Genomic DNA, 15,530 nt, shown 5'->3' with positions numbered 1-15,530 from the left:
CCTGACATGCATTTTAGCTTAATTCTTAGGAGGAGGAAATGTGGGGGTCTAGCTGTACATAGAAGTGATTGAGAACTCTTATTCTGATTTTTACACCTGAGTGTTTGCCTCACACTTTTTAGCCAGCTTTTTCGTTTTGATACTGGAGACAGAAGGAGTGTCCAGGAAAAAATGTTTAAAAGGACAGGCATACTGCACATAAATAGCATTTCCATCAGTCCATTTATCATTCACTGGGTTGCCTTTAGAATTCATCTTCATCTGGCAGGAGTAATGTCATAAAACACCATTTTTAGGCAGCAGAAGTACAGTGATACCAGCTCTTCGGTCCTTGGCTTGCTAGACTTATAAAACCTGAATCTTGTTATTTGTATAATACATAAGAGGGAAAAAGACTGTTGCTATATTGTCATGTGGATGTGGTCTGCCATCTCCACTTCCTTCTCATCATTTTTTCTATATGCTCACATTTGACTATATAGAATCACAAATCACTAAGGAAATGAATTTGTTGTGGAGGATTGTACATCTTGCAGTTCATGTTAACCAAACCTGGGCATGAAAGAAAGCAAACCCCTTTGAGATCACTCAGATGATTAGGTTAGACTCAGTCACTGCTCCTCTGATTTTCATTCCTCCTCTTTATGAAACCCCTCCACCAACAGCTATTGTCCTGGTCTGAATACTCTGACATTCTTATTCCACATGCATTATACCAGACCAGAGTCTCTGGATTACTGCAGATGCCTAATGAGAAACATTCCTAAAATTTCCTAACACAAAAAAATAACAATGCACATAACCTATTCTTGTACATCTTTATTTGTTACTGATTGTTTTGCAAGTACATAGAAAGGACTTTGACACATAGTTTACAGTACAATAGCCATTTATATTACCGTTTCTCTTTCTACTTTTTCAGGGACACTTGGTCATTTTTGGTATCAAACAAAATAAAGAGAAATAAGTTAAGAAGGGAAAAAAGCAAAAATGCTACCTTCTTCAATTCAAGGCCACAAGTTCTGTCTTGTGAAGTAAGGCCAGGCAGATAATGATCTTACTGATATACCATTAGACCTTACTTGCATTTTCAGACGTTATTGCCAGGGAGGAGAGAAAGGGGAGCCAGTCTCTCATCCCTGTGAAAGCTTTGATTGCTGCTACCACCTCATTTGTATATTGCCAGAGGCACATCTAATACGAACGGCTTTGCTTGCTAGTAAAATCCAGTTTATACGTTTGTATTCATCATGATAATACAAGTCTTGCCAAAAAAACATTAATATGGTTAGCTCCCTGGGTCACTTGATATTTTGCTAAGAATACCAATACTGTACTGTGATATGATGTTACCAAGGCAAATTGATAGTAAAGCAGCCAGATATCTGCACCACACTGAGAAACCTGGTTCCACTTTCCTCCCCATTCACCAGTAAAACTCCATTGGCTTCAACACTCTTGAATGACAATGATAAAAACGTAAAGAGACTCAGGGCCATTGTGTTCAGCATGGGCACTCCAGTGCTAGAGACCCTTTCATAGTCTTGAGCAAGTGCAGATGTGTCCAAATGCAATTTGCTGTACACAATACAGGTGAAATATCTCCTTCCACAGCTAGGAAAACTGAGGCAGAGAGTGCCTTTTCCCAAGGCAACAAGTGGAGAACTGGGAAAACTAAGATTAGAATTCAGGAGCTATTGATCCCCTCCAAGTCCTTTGCTTGGGAATTTGATATACTGAACTCCAAGTTTCTGTTATATAGTTTCTCTCTTTATAACACCATTTTTAATGATAATTAAATTAATTATGGCCTGGGATCATCTCTCAAGGAGACATAATTCTGGTCAGGAGTTTAGGGAGTGAAATAATATGCACTTGCTACTGCTCTCTGGAACTTACTGTGGCAAGCCATACGGTGGTGTTTATATGCAACATTTTAGGCACCCTGCACCAAACCGACTGGCACTGACCTTACTGTAATGGGGTGAATTACAATAGCCCAGCATTTAATTTTCTAGATTTTCTTCAAGATTCCCTTCATTATTTAAATAAATAGTTTTCTCCTAGACAATCTGGGTCCAAAGTTCCCCCCAACCCCCACCCCTTGCATAACATTTTATATATTCCCCCTTGAAAAACAGCATCTGCTATGAGAGTCCTCTAAGTAAATATGTGAATAATGACTAGCGGAAACCCACTTATGACCCTGTCCATTCCTGAAAAGTCTCTCTTAACCAATCAACCCACCAATCTTCTGCTATGGAGCCACCCTTTTTACTTCACTGAGTCTACTCTCTCAACAGTGGATACTGTTAGTGCAGGGTCTTTGTGGATTAAATCTGTCTTAAAATCTTAGCTCAGAACTGTTTTATGCCAACCTACTGCAAGCAAGTCTCCGCTATAACAGAACCCATGCTGAACAATCCCACAGAATTCTAGCTGGGAGTAACATTGTCAGTCCAATTCTTAGTTTTTCCTCTGCATCAGTATTAAATCATCAGCTATTAACCAAAACCTTGTTTGAGAGCTGTTAACACAAAAGACCTACCCAAATTTAGAAACCAGATAAAAACTAGAGTTGTTTGGAAAACACACAGCAGGATTATTACTTGTAGTTATCCTGACGTGCTCTGTCCAGTGCCTCACAAAAAAAAATTAGTTTTGCATTTACCTTGACATACCAGTTGCAGAGTATTTTTGTTCCTTAAATGTCAACCTTTAGGACTTCTTGATACATGAAAGCTGTGTCCTAGTATAGGTAATGTGGGGCAACTCCTTTAGCACAGGTGCAGTTACACCTGGACAATGGTGCTTATATTCCTTTATGGGAAGAAGGATAAGCTATTCTCTTACATAGCACCTTTATACTGGGAAAACTGACCAGAGATTGTACCATTATTTCAGTTAGGATCATGATAGGAACTCACTGGATCCAAGCATTTGGGAGCTTCCAGCATACTCAAATGAATAGATGAAAAAACCATTGCATCTGGGGATAACACTATGCTTTGGTTAATGTAAATTTGCAGTTAACTGGGGGCTTATTTAATGACTCTAATAACTTGTAAATCGCATCCCATGCTATCATAGTTATACTGCTTAGTAACAAAATAGCTGTTCTCTGTAAATTTAATGGAAAAAGAAGAACCTTGTCAAACAGGAAGGTGCAAGGTTATTTTGATTGTCCTGTAGCTGTTGCATGTTCATTTTAGTTATTAGGAGTTTGGGTCCCAAATATTTTTCTGCTCCCTGAATCAGCAAGGGCCAAGAACTTGTTGTTTTTAACTCTTTTCTTACAGGAAGCTTGAACAGTTTAGGGAAAGGACTCATATCCCTGACTCTTCCCTAAACACTTCATGTCAAAACTTGGCTTTTGCCTTTCCTCCCCACCCACCCTTCTTTCTGTGACCTCATAGGCATAAGCCTATGTCCTACTGCAGCCTCATTTAGCTCCTTTCTAATGATGGCTTGGATGAGAAGTGTTATTGGGAAAGACTGAGTGGTTTCTGTAAGGAAACTTTAGGGTTATCACTTGTCTAAAGAACGAGACTTATTTTCCATTCAAATTAGCCTCTTTCTGGATTGTACATTTATGAGTTTCACCAACTGCATACAGCAGGGTCACACTCTGGAAGGTGTACCTTAGCCTTGTTAGTAATGGTACATAAACACCACAGGACCTGTAGATACATTCAGAACTGAAGGCCCAATTGCTCCCACTATTCTCAGTGGGAGTTTGCCACTGACTTGTATTTAAAAGGCCCCAAGTTTTCCACAAATGGAAATAGAAGTCCCTATGCCAGATGAACCTTTGCAGTTCACTATAAACACAACAATCATTCCCCAATGAAAGCCAACAAATCCCTCACCATGAGTCAGAATCACCACGATAATTACAATATTTCCACTCCAAATGATTGACTTGCTTATGTGACTTTAGCACAGGCAGTTACAAGTTTGCATGATCATCAGTGCACACAGGTAGTGCCATACTTGTTTTACATTGTAACATCTGGCAGTATGATCACTTCTACAAGGCATTTTGAGCTAATGCTTATTAACAATCAAATTGTACAATGTTGTTATTAAATATTTAGGCATTCAATTCACCCTTTTAAACAAAATTAGTAATGTTATGTGCATAAAAATGCCATTTACACAGCTATTCATGGCTGGGGTGTGACTACATAGAAACTACTTACAAAGCCCTTTTAAAAAAAACTATAATTGCAAAACAGACGTTGATTTCCTTTCAATCAAACTCCCATTTGGAAACAGGGTCTCTGGAAAGTCAAGCCCAGGCTATGATTCAGCTGAAATCTGTTTCATTGGTATGAGATTTGATGAAACCTAGTTAAAAGGAGAGAGAGGGAAGATTAAAAAAAAGGCTACATACACTAGTGCAAATGGGCTACCCCTCCCCCCAGCCCCGATTTCAGCAATATCTAGTGTAGCACACAATACTGCAGTCTCAGGTACCCCATCACTGAGTTGTTCTTAATACGTGAACCAAGCTGGGTGGGGGAGAAGGCGAAGCAATTTACAGAATACCCAAAGGCTAACAGGATGCAGTGGTCATGGAGCTAGCAGGACAGTAGACAGACTGCCGTGTACTCCCACTCTGTACACTGAGTGCCACTAAACACCCAGCACCTGATTTATACCTGGCACACACTTGGTTCACACGTGCAATTACTCTGATGCAGGCTAAGAAGAGGGACCTGGGGGAAATTGTAAACATTTTTGATCTATTCATGTCTAAGAGAGACAATATTTGACTCAAAGAACTTCTGGTTGTGGTTAGTGATGTGACTTCCAGCATGAACACAAGACTACAAAGGAATTCTTAGCATAATTAAGCACCATTACTCTAGAAGAGCCCAGCTCCTCCACCTGCTCCTTGTCAAACACTTGACAAAGAGTAGATCTCCTGTCACAATGGGCCCAGACAGAAGGATTCCAAAGCTGGGTTGAAGAAAACCAATGCTTGGGATCTCCACAGCAGGGCCTATAAGCCAAGACCATTCCTGCTGCTAGCCTGATAACAGGCAGAAACCTAGCACAAAGAGCAAGGATGATCTAGATGTAGTTGTTAACTGCTCATCTTGTTTAAGAGGCAAATCCTTCAGTATTTTGGGTGTAGATGATTAACATATTTCAGTGCAACCTCACACATTGCATTTTTTCTGCTTCTTCCTCCTACCTGTTTTATGTTACTGTATGGAACCTGCTAACACAATTACAAAAGTATAGCTATAAAGGGTCGGCAATCATTAACAACCTGTTGCCTGCAGAGCTGCACTTTACACTCTGCTGGATTTCGTGAACTATTTTTCTTCAAACTACAATAAATCATCATTTACATCCAGTTCTACGTGGGAGCTACTGCTAAGTAAAGCTGGGTCCACAGAATGTATATTTGTGCAGAATGTTGAGGAAAAGTCTTGGTGGAAAGAAAGAGGCACTGTATCTTGATTTTTCAGAGCTCTGTGCACAGCAGGATAATAAACTGCTGCCACATATACAATGTGTGTGTGTGGGTGGGGGGGGAGGGGTGCATGTTTGTGCACACACGTGTGTTTACATGCGTGCACATGTGGAACAGCAGGAAAAATACTTTCAGTGCACAGAGCCACACAGATGGGTTTCAGAACAGCTTCAAAAAGCATTATAAAATGTAGGTCCAATTCTGTTAACCCTGAGAAGCACGTTATGCATGCACGGCTCTACTAAAATCAACAAAAATAGTGGAAGAGGGAGAAACTCTGCTAAGGATGAAGCAGCATGTAGACCTGCACTTCTAACAATGCCAAAATTCATTTCCTATGAGTGGAGGTTGTGCAACTGCTATCATGGTTTTCAATACCATCCCAGTTTTGCATTTTCCATTTGAATGAGCGTACTCCATGAAAATTAACATGGGAACATCTGAAATTACATCTATCCCCTGTGTCCATCACCATTCATTCCCATGAAGGGGCTAATTCCCAGGAGGTGTTGAGGCCCTGTGACTCCTACCGAAGACAGGGAGGACTGCAGGTTTTCCATACCACATTTAATGAGGCCTATATTTAACTGCTTGCTATGAATGAATAAAACTGAAAGATGATTAAAGCAGCTGGCGAGGATGGCTTGTGGCTGGAAATCAGGGAGTAATCAAATTTGAAATGCAGGGAGTTTCTGGGATCACTGGCTTAAATCCCAGTGGTTTCAGTCACATAAATACATAAGTATGTATGCGAGTGAAAGCGAGTTCTTGATCTGTCCTTCAGATGTCTACTTTACATGCACATCAAAAACCACAGAGCATTTTGGTTAAGATCCCTATATCTTTAGTCAAAAACTGCCCTTCCTACTCCCAAGGTTGTAACAGGATTTGATTACCTACAATTCCTCAGTACAGAAGAAATGGCACAGCAGGACCTCAACACACAGTCAATATAACCTTTTTGTAGCGTCTGGGCTTAAGGGCCCTTCGTAGATTGATAAAATAATGTTAAAAATGCTGCTGCTTGGAACGTACTACAGGAAAGCACTAACTGGACAGTGACGTTTTCTCCTATATGAAAAACATCCCAGGTATAAGCAGCCGTATTAAAAAAAAAAAATCACTTCTGCAGAAGAATGAACTCTATTTCTTACAGCTGCGTTAGTAAAATATTAACATAAACATTGTGTTAAGGAAGAATCACTTGAAATTAAATACCTCCCTCTATTCGTACTCCCTCTACCCTGTACAGCATTTCTGTTTCTGAAGATGACAAATTTTGAAAACCCAGTTGTAAAGCTAGTAAATGCTGATGTAAACCCCCAATAGCCCTACCAACAAATGAAGGGGTAGGTAGCTACAGCTAATCTCTTTCCACTATTTACATTGCCATTTTGATAAGGGAGAAAAAGGATGCATATACTCTAGAAGTATGCTGAATTATTTTTTAAAGATGAAATAAAAATTAAAATGTTAAGTAATAATATTAAATAAAATATCATTTTATAAAATATTAAACAATAAAAATAATATAAAATAAAATGTTAAACTAACAAAAAGGATAAGTAAATACCAGCCAACCCCCTCAAAATTACCTCTGCATGGTTGGGTGCCCATTCATTACACGAATGAAAGGTTGCTCTACCTTGCTACCTGGAAACTATTTTTACTTTCAGATAAAGGCCATTACTAAAGACCATTTTTAGTCTCAGTCTTTGTACAAAACTGCCTTTAGCAAAGTGAGTTTCACAGCTGGAAGCAGGTGACAAGGACAAAACACAGATTTCACATTTAAAATAGACTCTATCATTTTTTAAATTTAGGTAACATTTCTTTGAATCAAAACCTTGTACAATTTGATGACGGTGTCCAAACTTTTGTTTTGTTTTTTTTTTCCTTGGTGGCTTGAACTTGGACAGTTCAATTTCTTTTGAACCGGAAAGCTGAGCGATTGATATTCAACCATAAAATATTAAGTTCATTTTTAACTGCACTATTTTTTAGCTTGATACTAACTTTTGTTGTCTCTTTGTATCTCTACTATTGAATTTAACTTTCACAGGAGAAGAGGGAAGCTGAAACCTATGCAGATAGACTTGCCTTGCCTATTTTATAATGAGATACATTTACAAAAATATGATTTTTTATTCTTTTCTCTTACAGTTTCATCAAAGCTATAAACCAGTATAAGCCAAAACAGATTACCCTGCCAAGTTGATCTATAAGCTAGGTGGGAGCAGATCTGATTTAAGTATACAAGATAAGCCAACACTTTGTCTTCACAGCCTAGAGAAATCCAGGGTGAATTATTTTTTTATATAATGACAGTCCATAATAAAGATTAGCAACTCTAAGTCACTTTTCCCTTAGCATGTGGCTGCAGTGAATGTCCTCTAGGAAAGGTTTTTTCAAGCAAGTAAACAGGCTGTGAAAATAAGAATGCACAATCAAACCTCTCTCAAAGAAATCACGGTGTCATTAAAAACTTATATATATAAATTATATATATATAAATGCATACACACACAAACTTTTATTTATTTATATATATAAATAAAAATAAAAACACACATCTATACATATATATGCATACACACACACTTTATAATTATGACAATGTATTATATAATATATATAAATAATATATAGATATGTTTATGTTACATACACACACATATATATTAGACAGCATTTTAATGACACAGGGATTTCTTTGAGAGAGAGGTAGAGGCAGCACCCAGTTTTCATCAGGATAAAATTAAGTGCAAATGTACAGTCACCCCTTAAAGTCTCAGTTTAAACAGATAAATGGAACATATGAGTTATTTTAGCTAAATGCTTTCTGTGACCATTGCAAGAAACAGCCATCCCCAGAAATGTTCCGCTCCATAATCTTATTTTCCTTTAGTTCTGGTGAAAACTGTACTCCTTGCCTGGCCCAACAAACCACATGAGAATTCTGCTTTCCTTATACCAGGGTAATATAATTAAAGCCACTGCCAACACAGTGATATTTCCTTTGTGCACAGCATTACTGAAAGTGGACAACTGTTTCATAGGAAATTTTAAAAAGTAAGGTTCAAAGGTAGTTTCAATTATGTGCTTTGTGAACAACAAATTATGCAGCAAAGTGGTTTTTATATTACCTTCTTACACTCTGCCCACTGCAGGTCAATCAACATTAACAAAAAATCCTATTTAACTGACTCTGTTTGCAGAAATGACATGGTTTTCATTTTTTTTAAAAAAGCATCCATACTGACAAAACACAGTATTGGCTCTGGTTAACAGAAATGCAGTTTTACAGATGCAGCTCTTGAAATTCCCTGGACTTGCAAGGCTCACTATTTAATTAGCATTAATAATTCACTGAGAGCCAACAGTGTGCATGAAACCTTATAACAAAAATAATGTATAATACCTGCTCTGAAGTCTTACATTTATCAGCTCCACCCCTTCAGTGAGACTCCCGAAGGGGAAGGAGCCCAGAATAGCACATTCTAGTGTAGCACTGGGGCCAGTACAATTATTTTGTATTCTCATACCACAGCACAGTAAATGCTCCAAGTAGCTTCATCACTCGGGGGAGTGAAGTCTTTAAATATATGAGGACAAACAGCATCTTATGGGTGTGAGAGAAGAATACAATCATGTTATGCACATTTGCTATGGGCATCATGTAAAGGACCTGCCTTGCTAAATAAATATACTATATATATATCATCTTTCCATTGTTACTGGGTCAGCTTCATGAACGCATTACTGAAGGAGCAAGACTGTTGAGAGGGAACCAAAACAGGGAAGGGTAGTGCCTTTCTGGATTAGTGTTGAGTCAAAGTTTCCACTACATGGTGCAACATAAAAGGCAAACCAAAGATAGCACTGGGAAAAGGTGACAAATGGGCCAGTTCCTAACCCAAGTGAGCGAAAGTGCAACACATTTAATGCTGGATGAAGTAGGGTTACAGCTAAAGCAGTTTTGCTACAGTTGTATTCACTACACCCTTATGCATAGCTGCTGCACAGCTCCCAAGCAGTAGCTCTCCCCCCACTTTGAAGTCACTACAAATGTGCATTTACCCCTACCCAAACAGGCTCAACTATTCATCCACATCCCTAAGCAAACCACGATGTGACAGAGATGTTTTATTCCCTGAACTATCCTTCCCTAATGCTCTATGATTCCATTTCAACCCCCCTCCCATTTCCTCAGTTGTTTCCAGTCATTTCCTAGCCCCATGGCTAACACCTCTCTTGTTTCTACCTTAGTCAGCTTACAAATTCCCTCCCTGCTCTCACTGGATGCTTCCTGGTGATCTAGACTTCAGTACCCCTCTTCAACAGGTTAAACCTGCTAGATCACAAAGAAAAGGTTTGTGTGCTATGTTAGTTAAGAAGGCTGGCTTCTGGAACACAAAGGACTATATTTGGTTATACAATGACTTACAGCAAAGTCACAGCCAGTGCTTTTCTTGATGTCATCCACGGACAATCCTTCCCAGATTTCAATCAGGGTCAGTCCCTTTTTCTTGTCCACATCAAACACAGCCTGTCAGGATCAAATAAAGTAGGAATCATGTTTTAATATTAAGTCAGATGTTGAGGAAATTTCTATTCACATAATGAAAAAGGTATCAGCCTTCTAACCCACAACTGTCCATCAAATATCAGTACATTATTCATTAGCACTTGAAAGAATATTAAAAAAAAGAAAAAATTGAAAAATATGTAATGTGTTTTATTTTGGATTAATTAAGGCCCTACCTCAGACAAACTGGGAAGGACTGAAGAGTACAAGATACTTATGCGTTTACTTGACCACTTCTATTAGGTGGGTCTGCTTTTTGGGAGGTGCTGTTTGGGGGTGAGGCAGCCAGGGATAGCATTTATTTACTTTGGTGTGCAGGTCAGTGAAGAAGTAGAAAATGCTTATTAATTGAACCCTCCTCTAGTGATGACTGTAACAGTCCATTTTGTACAATATGATTATTTGGGGAGTTCAGGACTGACGGTAAAACAGAGGGTTTTTCTTCTCTTTTTAACGTAATACCTGGGATGAAGTGGCAAAGATTGGATGAGGGAGTGAAGGCTGCTCCTTTCAATGCTTTCTATAGCACTAACTAATGCTTTACACTTCCAAAGCTTGCAACACATTGGATACAAAATTCAGTTAAATGGTGTGGATATTAATGGGATCCTGCCAGACACAGTTATTCTGGTCACATGCCAGTTGCTGGGGCAATGTGTAAGGTCTAGAAATTTTCCTAGAGAAAGTTGGTTGAAAAAGTCAGGTGGAGGTTTACTTGGAAAAAAAGTGAAGTCTCAAGTTCCCCTTATGACTGAAAACTCACACTTAAGGCTCAGTTGATCTCTGCAGAGATTTGGATCTACCAAGAACCTGCATACCTATGTCTCAGGACAGAAACTGTGGATAATAAACACCTAGTTTGGGATGTTTACTTGGAAATCATTAAACATTACAATTCAATTGAAGAGATGCTCCATTATATCCTTTAGTGTAATTTCTTTGAGAAACAGATGATAGATGCACAAAAATGGAGGACTGGACAACTCTTGCTCCTTTAATACACTCCTCTGAGTTGCTTACATAAGAATTGTCATTTATTGGGTCAGACCACAGGTCTATCTTGCCACGTGTCACACTATGGCAGTGTGTGGATACTGAAAGGAAAAGTAAACTGGGTATGGCAAGGGGGGGTTTCTACCCATCCCCTCTCACTTGCACCTCCAGCATTTAAGGTCTAGGAAGTTCTGATTCAGAGGCTCTACCCCTAACTCCCATGCTCAATAACTACTGATGCCCCTTTTCTCCATGAATTTGTCCAATCCCTTTTTTAATCTGGCTAAACTGTCGGCTTCTGCAGCATCTGGTGGCAACGGGTTCTGTGCTGTAATTAAACACTGTATGAAAAAGAACTTCCTTTTGTTAAACTTACTACCTACTCATTTCATTTTGTGACCCTTAGTTCTTGTATTGTGACAGAGTAAATAATAAATCCCCGTTTACTTTCTTTTCACCATATTGTATTTTGTAAACCCTTATGTCTCCCATGAAGTGACTCTTTTCTAAACTGAACTGGCCTAGCCTCTTTAGTCTCTCCTCATATGGAAGCCCCTCCATACCACTAATCATCCTTGTTGCCCTTCTCTAACCCATGAGTGGACCTTCCCTGTAATCCCATGACTACCTAATTTAGTAAGAAGCTCTGATGGAGGCTCTATTAAAGCCTTTTTTGAAGTCCACATATACTGTCAGTTGGATCGCACTGATCCACCTGCTTATTGACACCCTCAAAAAGAATTATATCTGGGGGCATGTTGTAGTAAAAAAAAATATGGTAAGATTCACCTTTTCATTTGTTTTCCTCTTTCTTGTGGAGAAAGATTCGTTTAATATAAAAATAGCAATATAATTCAGGGGATGTCATTGAAGTGCATTACTTAGTATAATAAAAGGCATCCCAGAGTAATTTAGCCCTTAAAAATGTAAATATCTACAGCAATACAAATATGGCTATAGCATGAGCCTAACTCTGTTGAAAAGGTCCACTGAATATCCAAGCTGATTATTTATTCTGACTCGCCATCACAAAGGGCCCTAATTCTACATCTGTTGCATAGCATTATTTGTGAAGTAAATTTATACTTAGTGTGAGTCAGGGTATTAGATCTGAGTCCAAAATAGTGTATGATTTCAAAAACAGAGTATACGGTATACTGGGAAGAGATGCTTAATGTTCTACTCCTATGCACTGGGGACCTGGAATATTTAAACTGTTAATTTTAGATAAATGCAAAATAATCCATTGAGAAAGCAAACTGTGATTTTTAGCTCTATCCTGAGACTTTGCATGCAGCAAGCCACGTTTTCAGTTTTAACTGTGGTGCAAAGTATGTAGGATAAATTGATACTTAATTTACATGATCAGTAATTAAACATGGGTGTGTATTTGATGCAGGCATCTGCACCCAGAACATGTTTGAAAATACAGTCTAGTATCTTGGTGCTAAAGGATAACATTCTTAACAGGAAAAGAGATCCAAACCCTGGAATCTTCGAGGTGGTATGTATTCTTAATAGCCAAACAATCCTGTACACAATGCATGTTTTCACTAGATGATATATAAATAAGATTTTGTGATACTTTTTAAGGGAAAAAATAATTGAAAAGCACTGCATTTTACCTTCTCTGTAATTACACGGTTCACACATTGTTTCCCAGTAAGTGGCAAATTGCATTTTTCCAAAATCTTGTGGACGTTGCCCTGTATTTAACAAGATAAAGGCAAGGGTTAATGTTTACAAAACAGAATTCAAAAAAGAACAAAAATAAGGTACCCAAAACATCACAAAAAGAGGCACCCAGAATCCCTGAAGCACGTACTGTTCCCCTACACTGGAGATCCTACAAAGTGTCAAACATTTGGGGTTAGACTGAGGCTTGGATTACACATCTATGCAGAAATTAACCATAAAATCTTATCTACACATACCCACCCTATGTCCTGCCTGCTTCTGCATCCTACCTTGCCCTTCAGTGCCTCTTGGCTGCCCGGCCCCTGCAAGCACAGGCACCAGCCCCGCTGCCACTGGCCAAGCCACAGAGTTCCCTGCTGCCCCCAAAAGGCCCCGCCACTCCCTTCCCCCACTGGAGGGCAGGTGCCTCCACCACCTCGCCCACCCAGCTGAAGCCCCAACATCCAGACACCTTCTCCCACCCCCTTCACATACCAATCCCTTCTACAGACACACACACACACCACCCAGACAGTCCCCAAGCCCTGGCTCCAACCCCCGGCTCCAACCCCCATCCCCACCGACTTACTGACATCCTGCTGCCAGGGCTGCTCATGCCAACCTTCCTGGCTATAAGCCAGCCATGTGTGTGCACACAAAAATACACATGAGGACGCCTGCCTCCAGTCACCCTCCCCCTGCTCTCCCCACTCCCAAGCAGCTCCTTGCTATGGAAAACCAGGAAGTGCTGGGAAAAAAATTGATGCTGAGCACAGAAAAATCCCGGACATTTGTTGATATTTTAAAAAAATACCTGGATGGACAAGCAAGGACCCTACAACAGGTTGTGTCTGGGAAAACCCAGACATATGGTAACCCTACTTCTCCTAGCGCATGGAGATAGGGAATAGGTGAAGCTTTAAGTAACTAGTGCTGTTGAGCTTCTGCAGGGCAGTTGGAACCAGGCAAAAGGAGGCAGGCAACTGTGCTTCAAAGGGTGTGGACACCAAATTCTTGGGGCACCTATGCATGTGCAGCAAGACTGCTCCAATTTGCTGTAATTTTAGCATGTCAGAACAGAATCGATTAACTGAGTCTGCTGGAGCATAGTAATTACTGCACTTCAGCAGACTCCAGCATCTCATGTATTAGTGTCCCCGCCCTGAAAAATGGTGATGGGGGCCCTTTAACTCAAGCTCATTGGACAGGGAAAAAGGTGAACTGCTTCAACAAGGCAGCAACTGATACACTGTAATTGTTATGCCCCAGCAAGCTAAGAACAATTAGATTTGAGCACTCCTAAATCCAGGGTTTAAGTTGGAGCAGGTTTGCTTCTGGTTCACTTGTAACAACTATATCATACCAGCTGCTGCCTTTTTTAAATGTTGCCCTTTCAAAAGGGCTCAAAGTGTTTGTGTGTCCACACCCAAAGAGAAATCTCTGAACAGTAATGCCTCCAGGAGTGGTAGTTATACTCCTACTCTGGGCTATATCTATAGACACAATGTAGCTTTCTAGTGTTATGTTAAAAGCCAAATAATGGCTATGCACATGGGAGTTCAGTGAAACTGCAGGGAAGCTTTCATCCCCATTCAGTCTATACACTCTACAGAAACACATGAACTATATTTTTTGCTTTGTGAGGTTCACTGCTCATTTCTGGGAGTTTGAAACTTTATTATTACTATTATTATTGTTTCTGTTGTTGTTATTGATAATAATAATGATGATGCTAACAATAACAGCATGAGCAGGTCCAGGATTTCATAAAGGGGAGTGTGGGAGCAGTAACCTGTGCTGTAGGGGTAGCTGCACCCCCATTCCCACACTCCATACACACCAGGGGGACAGACTGCACTACAGAAATAGCAGCACAGCACTAAGTCCATCAAGCAGGTAAAAATCTTCCCTCCCTCCTTCCCTTCCATTCCATGCTCAACAGCATGTTACCTCCCATCCCAAAACCCGCCTGCCACTGCTACTGCCACTGTCCCTAGCTGATCTGGGAACAGGGTTTGTGGGGTTAGTTCCAGACCTGCACCTCCCTCTCTCTAGCCAAGCCTGGCAGCAGCTGGGGAATTTCTTTCCCCTGTGCCTGCTCCCAGGCTTGCTGCTGCCACTGTTAGCTGAATTCAGCTTTGCATGGAGCCCAGCTGGAGAAGGTAGGAGTGACTCTGAAGCTCCCCCCCATCAGGACGGCCAGAGACAGCAGCAGCAGTGGGCAAGAGTCAGAAGGGAGAAGAGAAGGGGACGCACAGCTGAGTATGGAGGGGAAGGCAGAGATTCTTACTTGCTTCAGGGACTACTGTTCGTCTGTTGGATCCATTTTGGAATAAGAACAATGATGACAACAACCCTGGCTTAGCTAGCTTCTCCAGGTCCTCTTCCACAGACTCATCCGTCTGTCTGCCTCTACCTGGCTTCCTGTTGGCACAGTGCAGTCCTAGCACCGTGGCCACCAGCCAGGGCCTGCATGGGATGGGGTGCTAAGCAGCACATCAAGTAGCCATCCCACCCACCACGATGAGCTGTTGCTGCTGCTGTGCCAGACCAGGAAAGTTAGAGAGCAGCTGCCTTGGGGCCAAGCCCCACCACTGTCCCCTCCCCCTTCCCCCTATTCCCCTCCCCACAGTTGGCATGGACTACTGGTGCAACGGGGGCAGGCAGGACAGCTGCTTGGAGCACTACATTCCCTATCACATGCAGGCCCAGCTGCCAGGACTGCACAGCTACAGCACCAGTAGGGAGCTGGGCAGGGAAGAGGGATGGTGGATGCAGGGAGCT

The 15,530-nt window shown here is 40.7% G+C and overlaps 1 protein-coding gene across 1 annotated transcript in view; it reads right to left on the bottom strand.

The window, feature by feature from the left end:
- Positions 1–3,053: 3,053 nt before the first annotated feature.
- OXCT1 (3-oxoacid CoA-transferase 1) overlaps positions 3,054–15,530 on the bottom strand; it is a 209,198-nt gene continuing 196,721 nt past the window's right edge. Inside the window, exons 15-17 of the mRNA XM_019518269.1 lie at positions 12,695–12,775; positions 9,936–10,037; positions 3,054–4,350 (exon numbers count right to left, since the gene is read on the bottom strand). Coding sequence (XP_019373814.1) covers positions 4,303–4,350; positions 9,936–10,037; positions 12,695–12,775 — 231 coding nt within the window. The 3' untranslated portion in view covers positions 3,054–4,302. The remainder of the gene's footprint in view (positions 4,351–9,935; positions 10,038–12,694; positions 12,776–15,530) is intronic.

Source organism: Gavialis gangeticus, unplaced genomic scaffold (genome assembly GCF_001723915.1).
Source record: "Gavialis gangeticus isolate Ggan-Ray unplaced genomic scaffold, GavGan_comp1, whole genome shotgun sequence".
In the NCBI taxonomy this organism is placed as follows: domain Eukaryota; kingdom Metazoa; phylum Chordata; order Crocodylia; family Gavialidae; genus Gavialis; species Gavialis gangeticus.
This window is presented reverse-complemented; position numbering and strand designations above follow the sequence as displayed.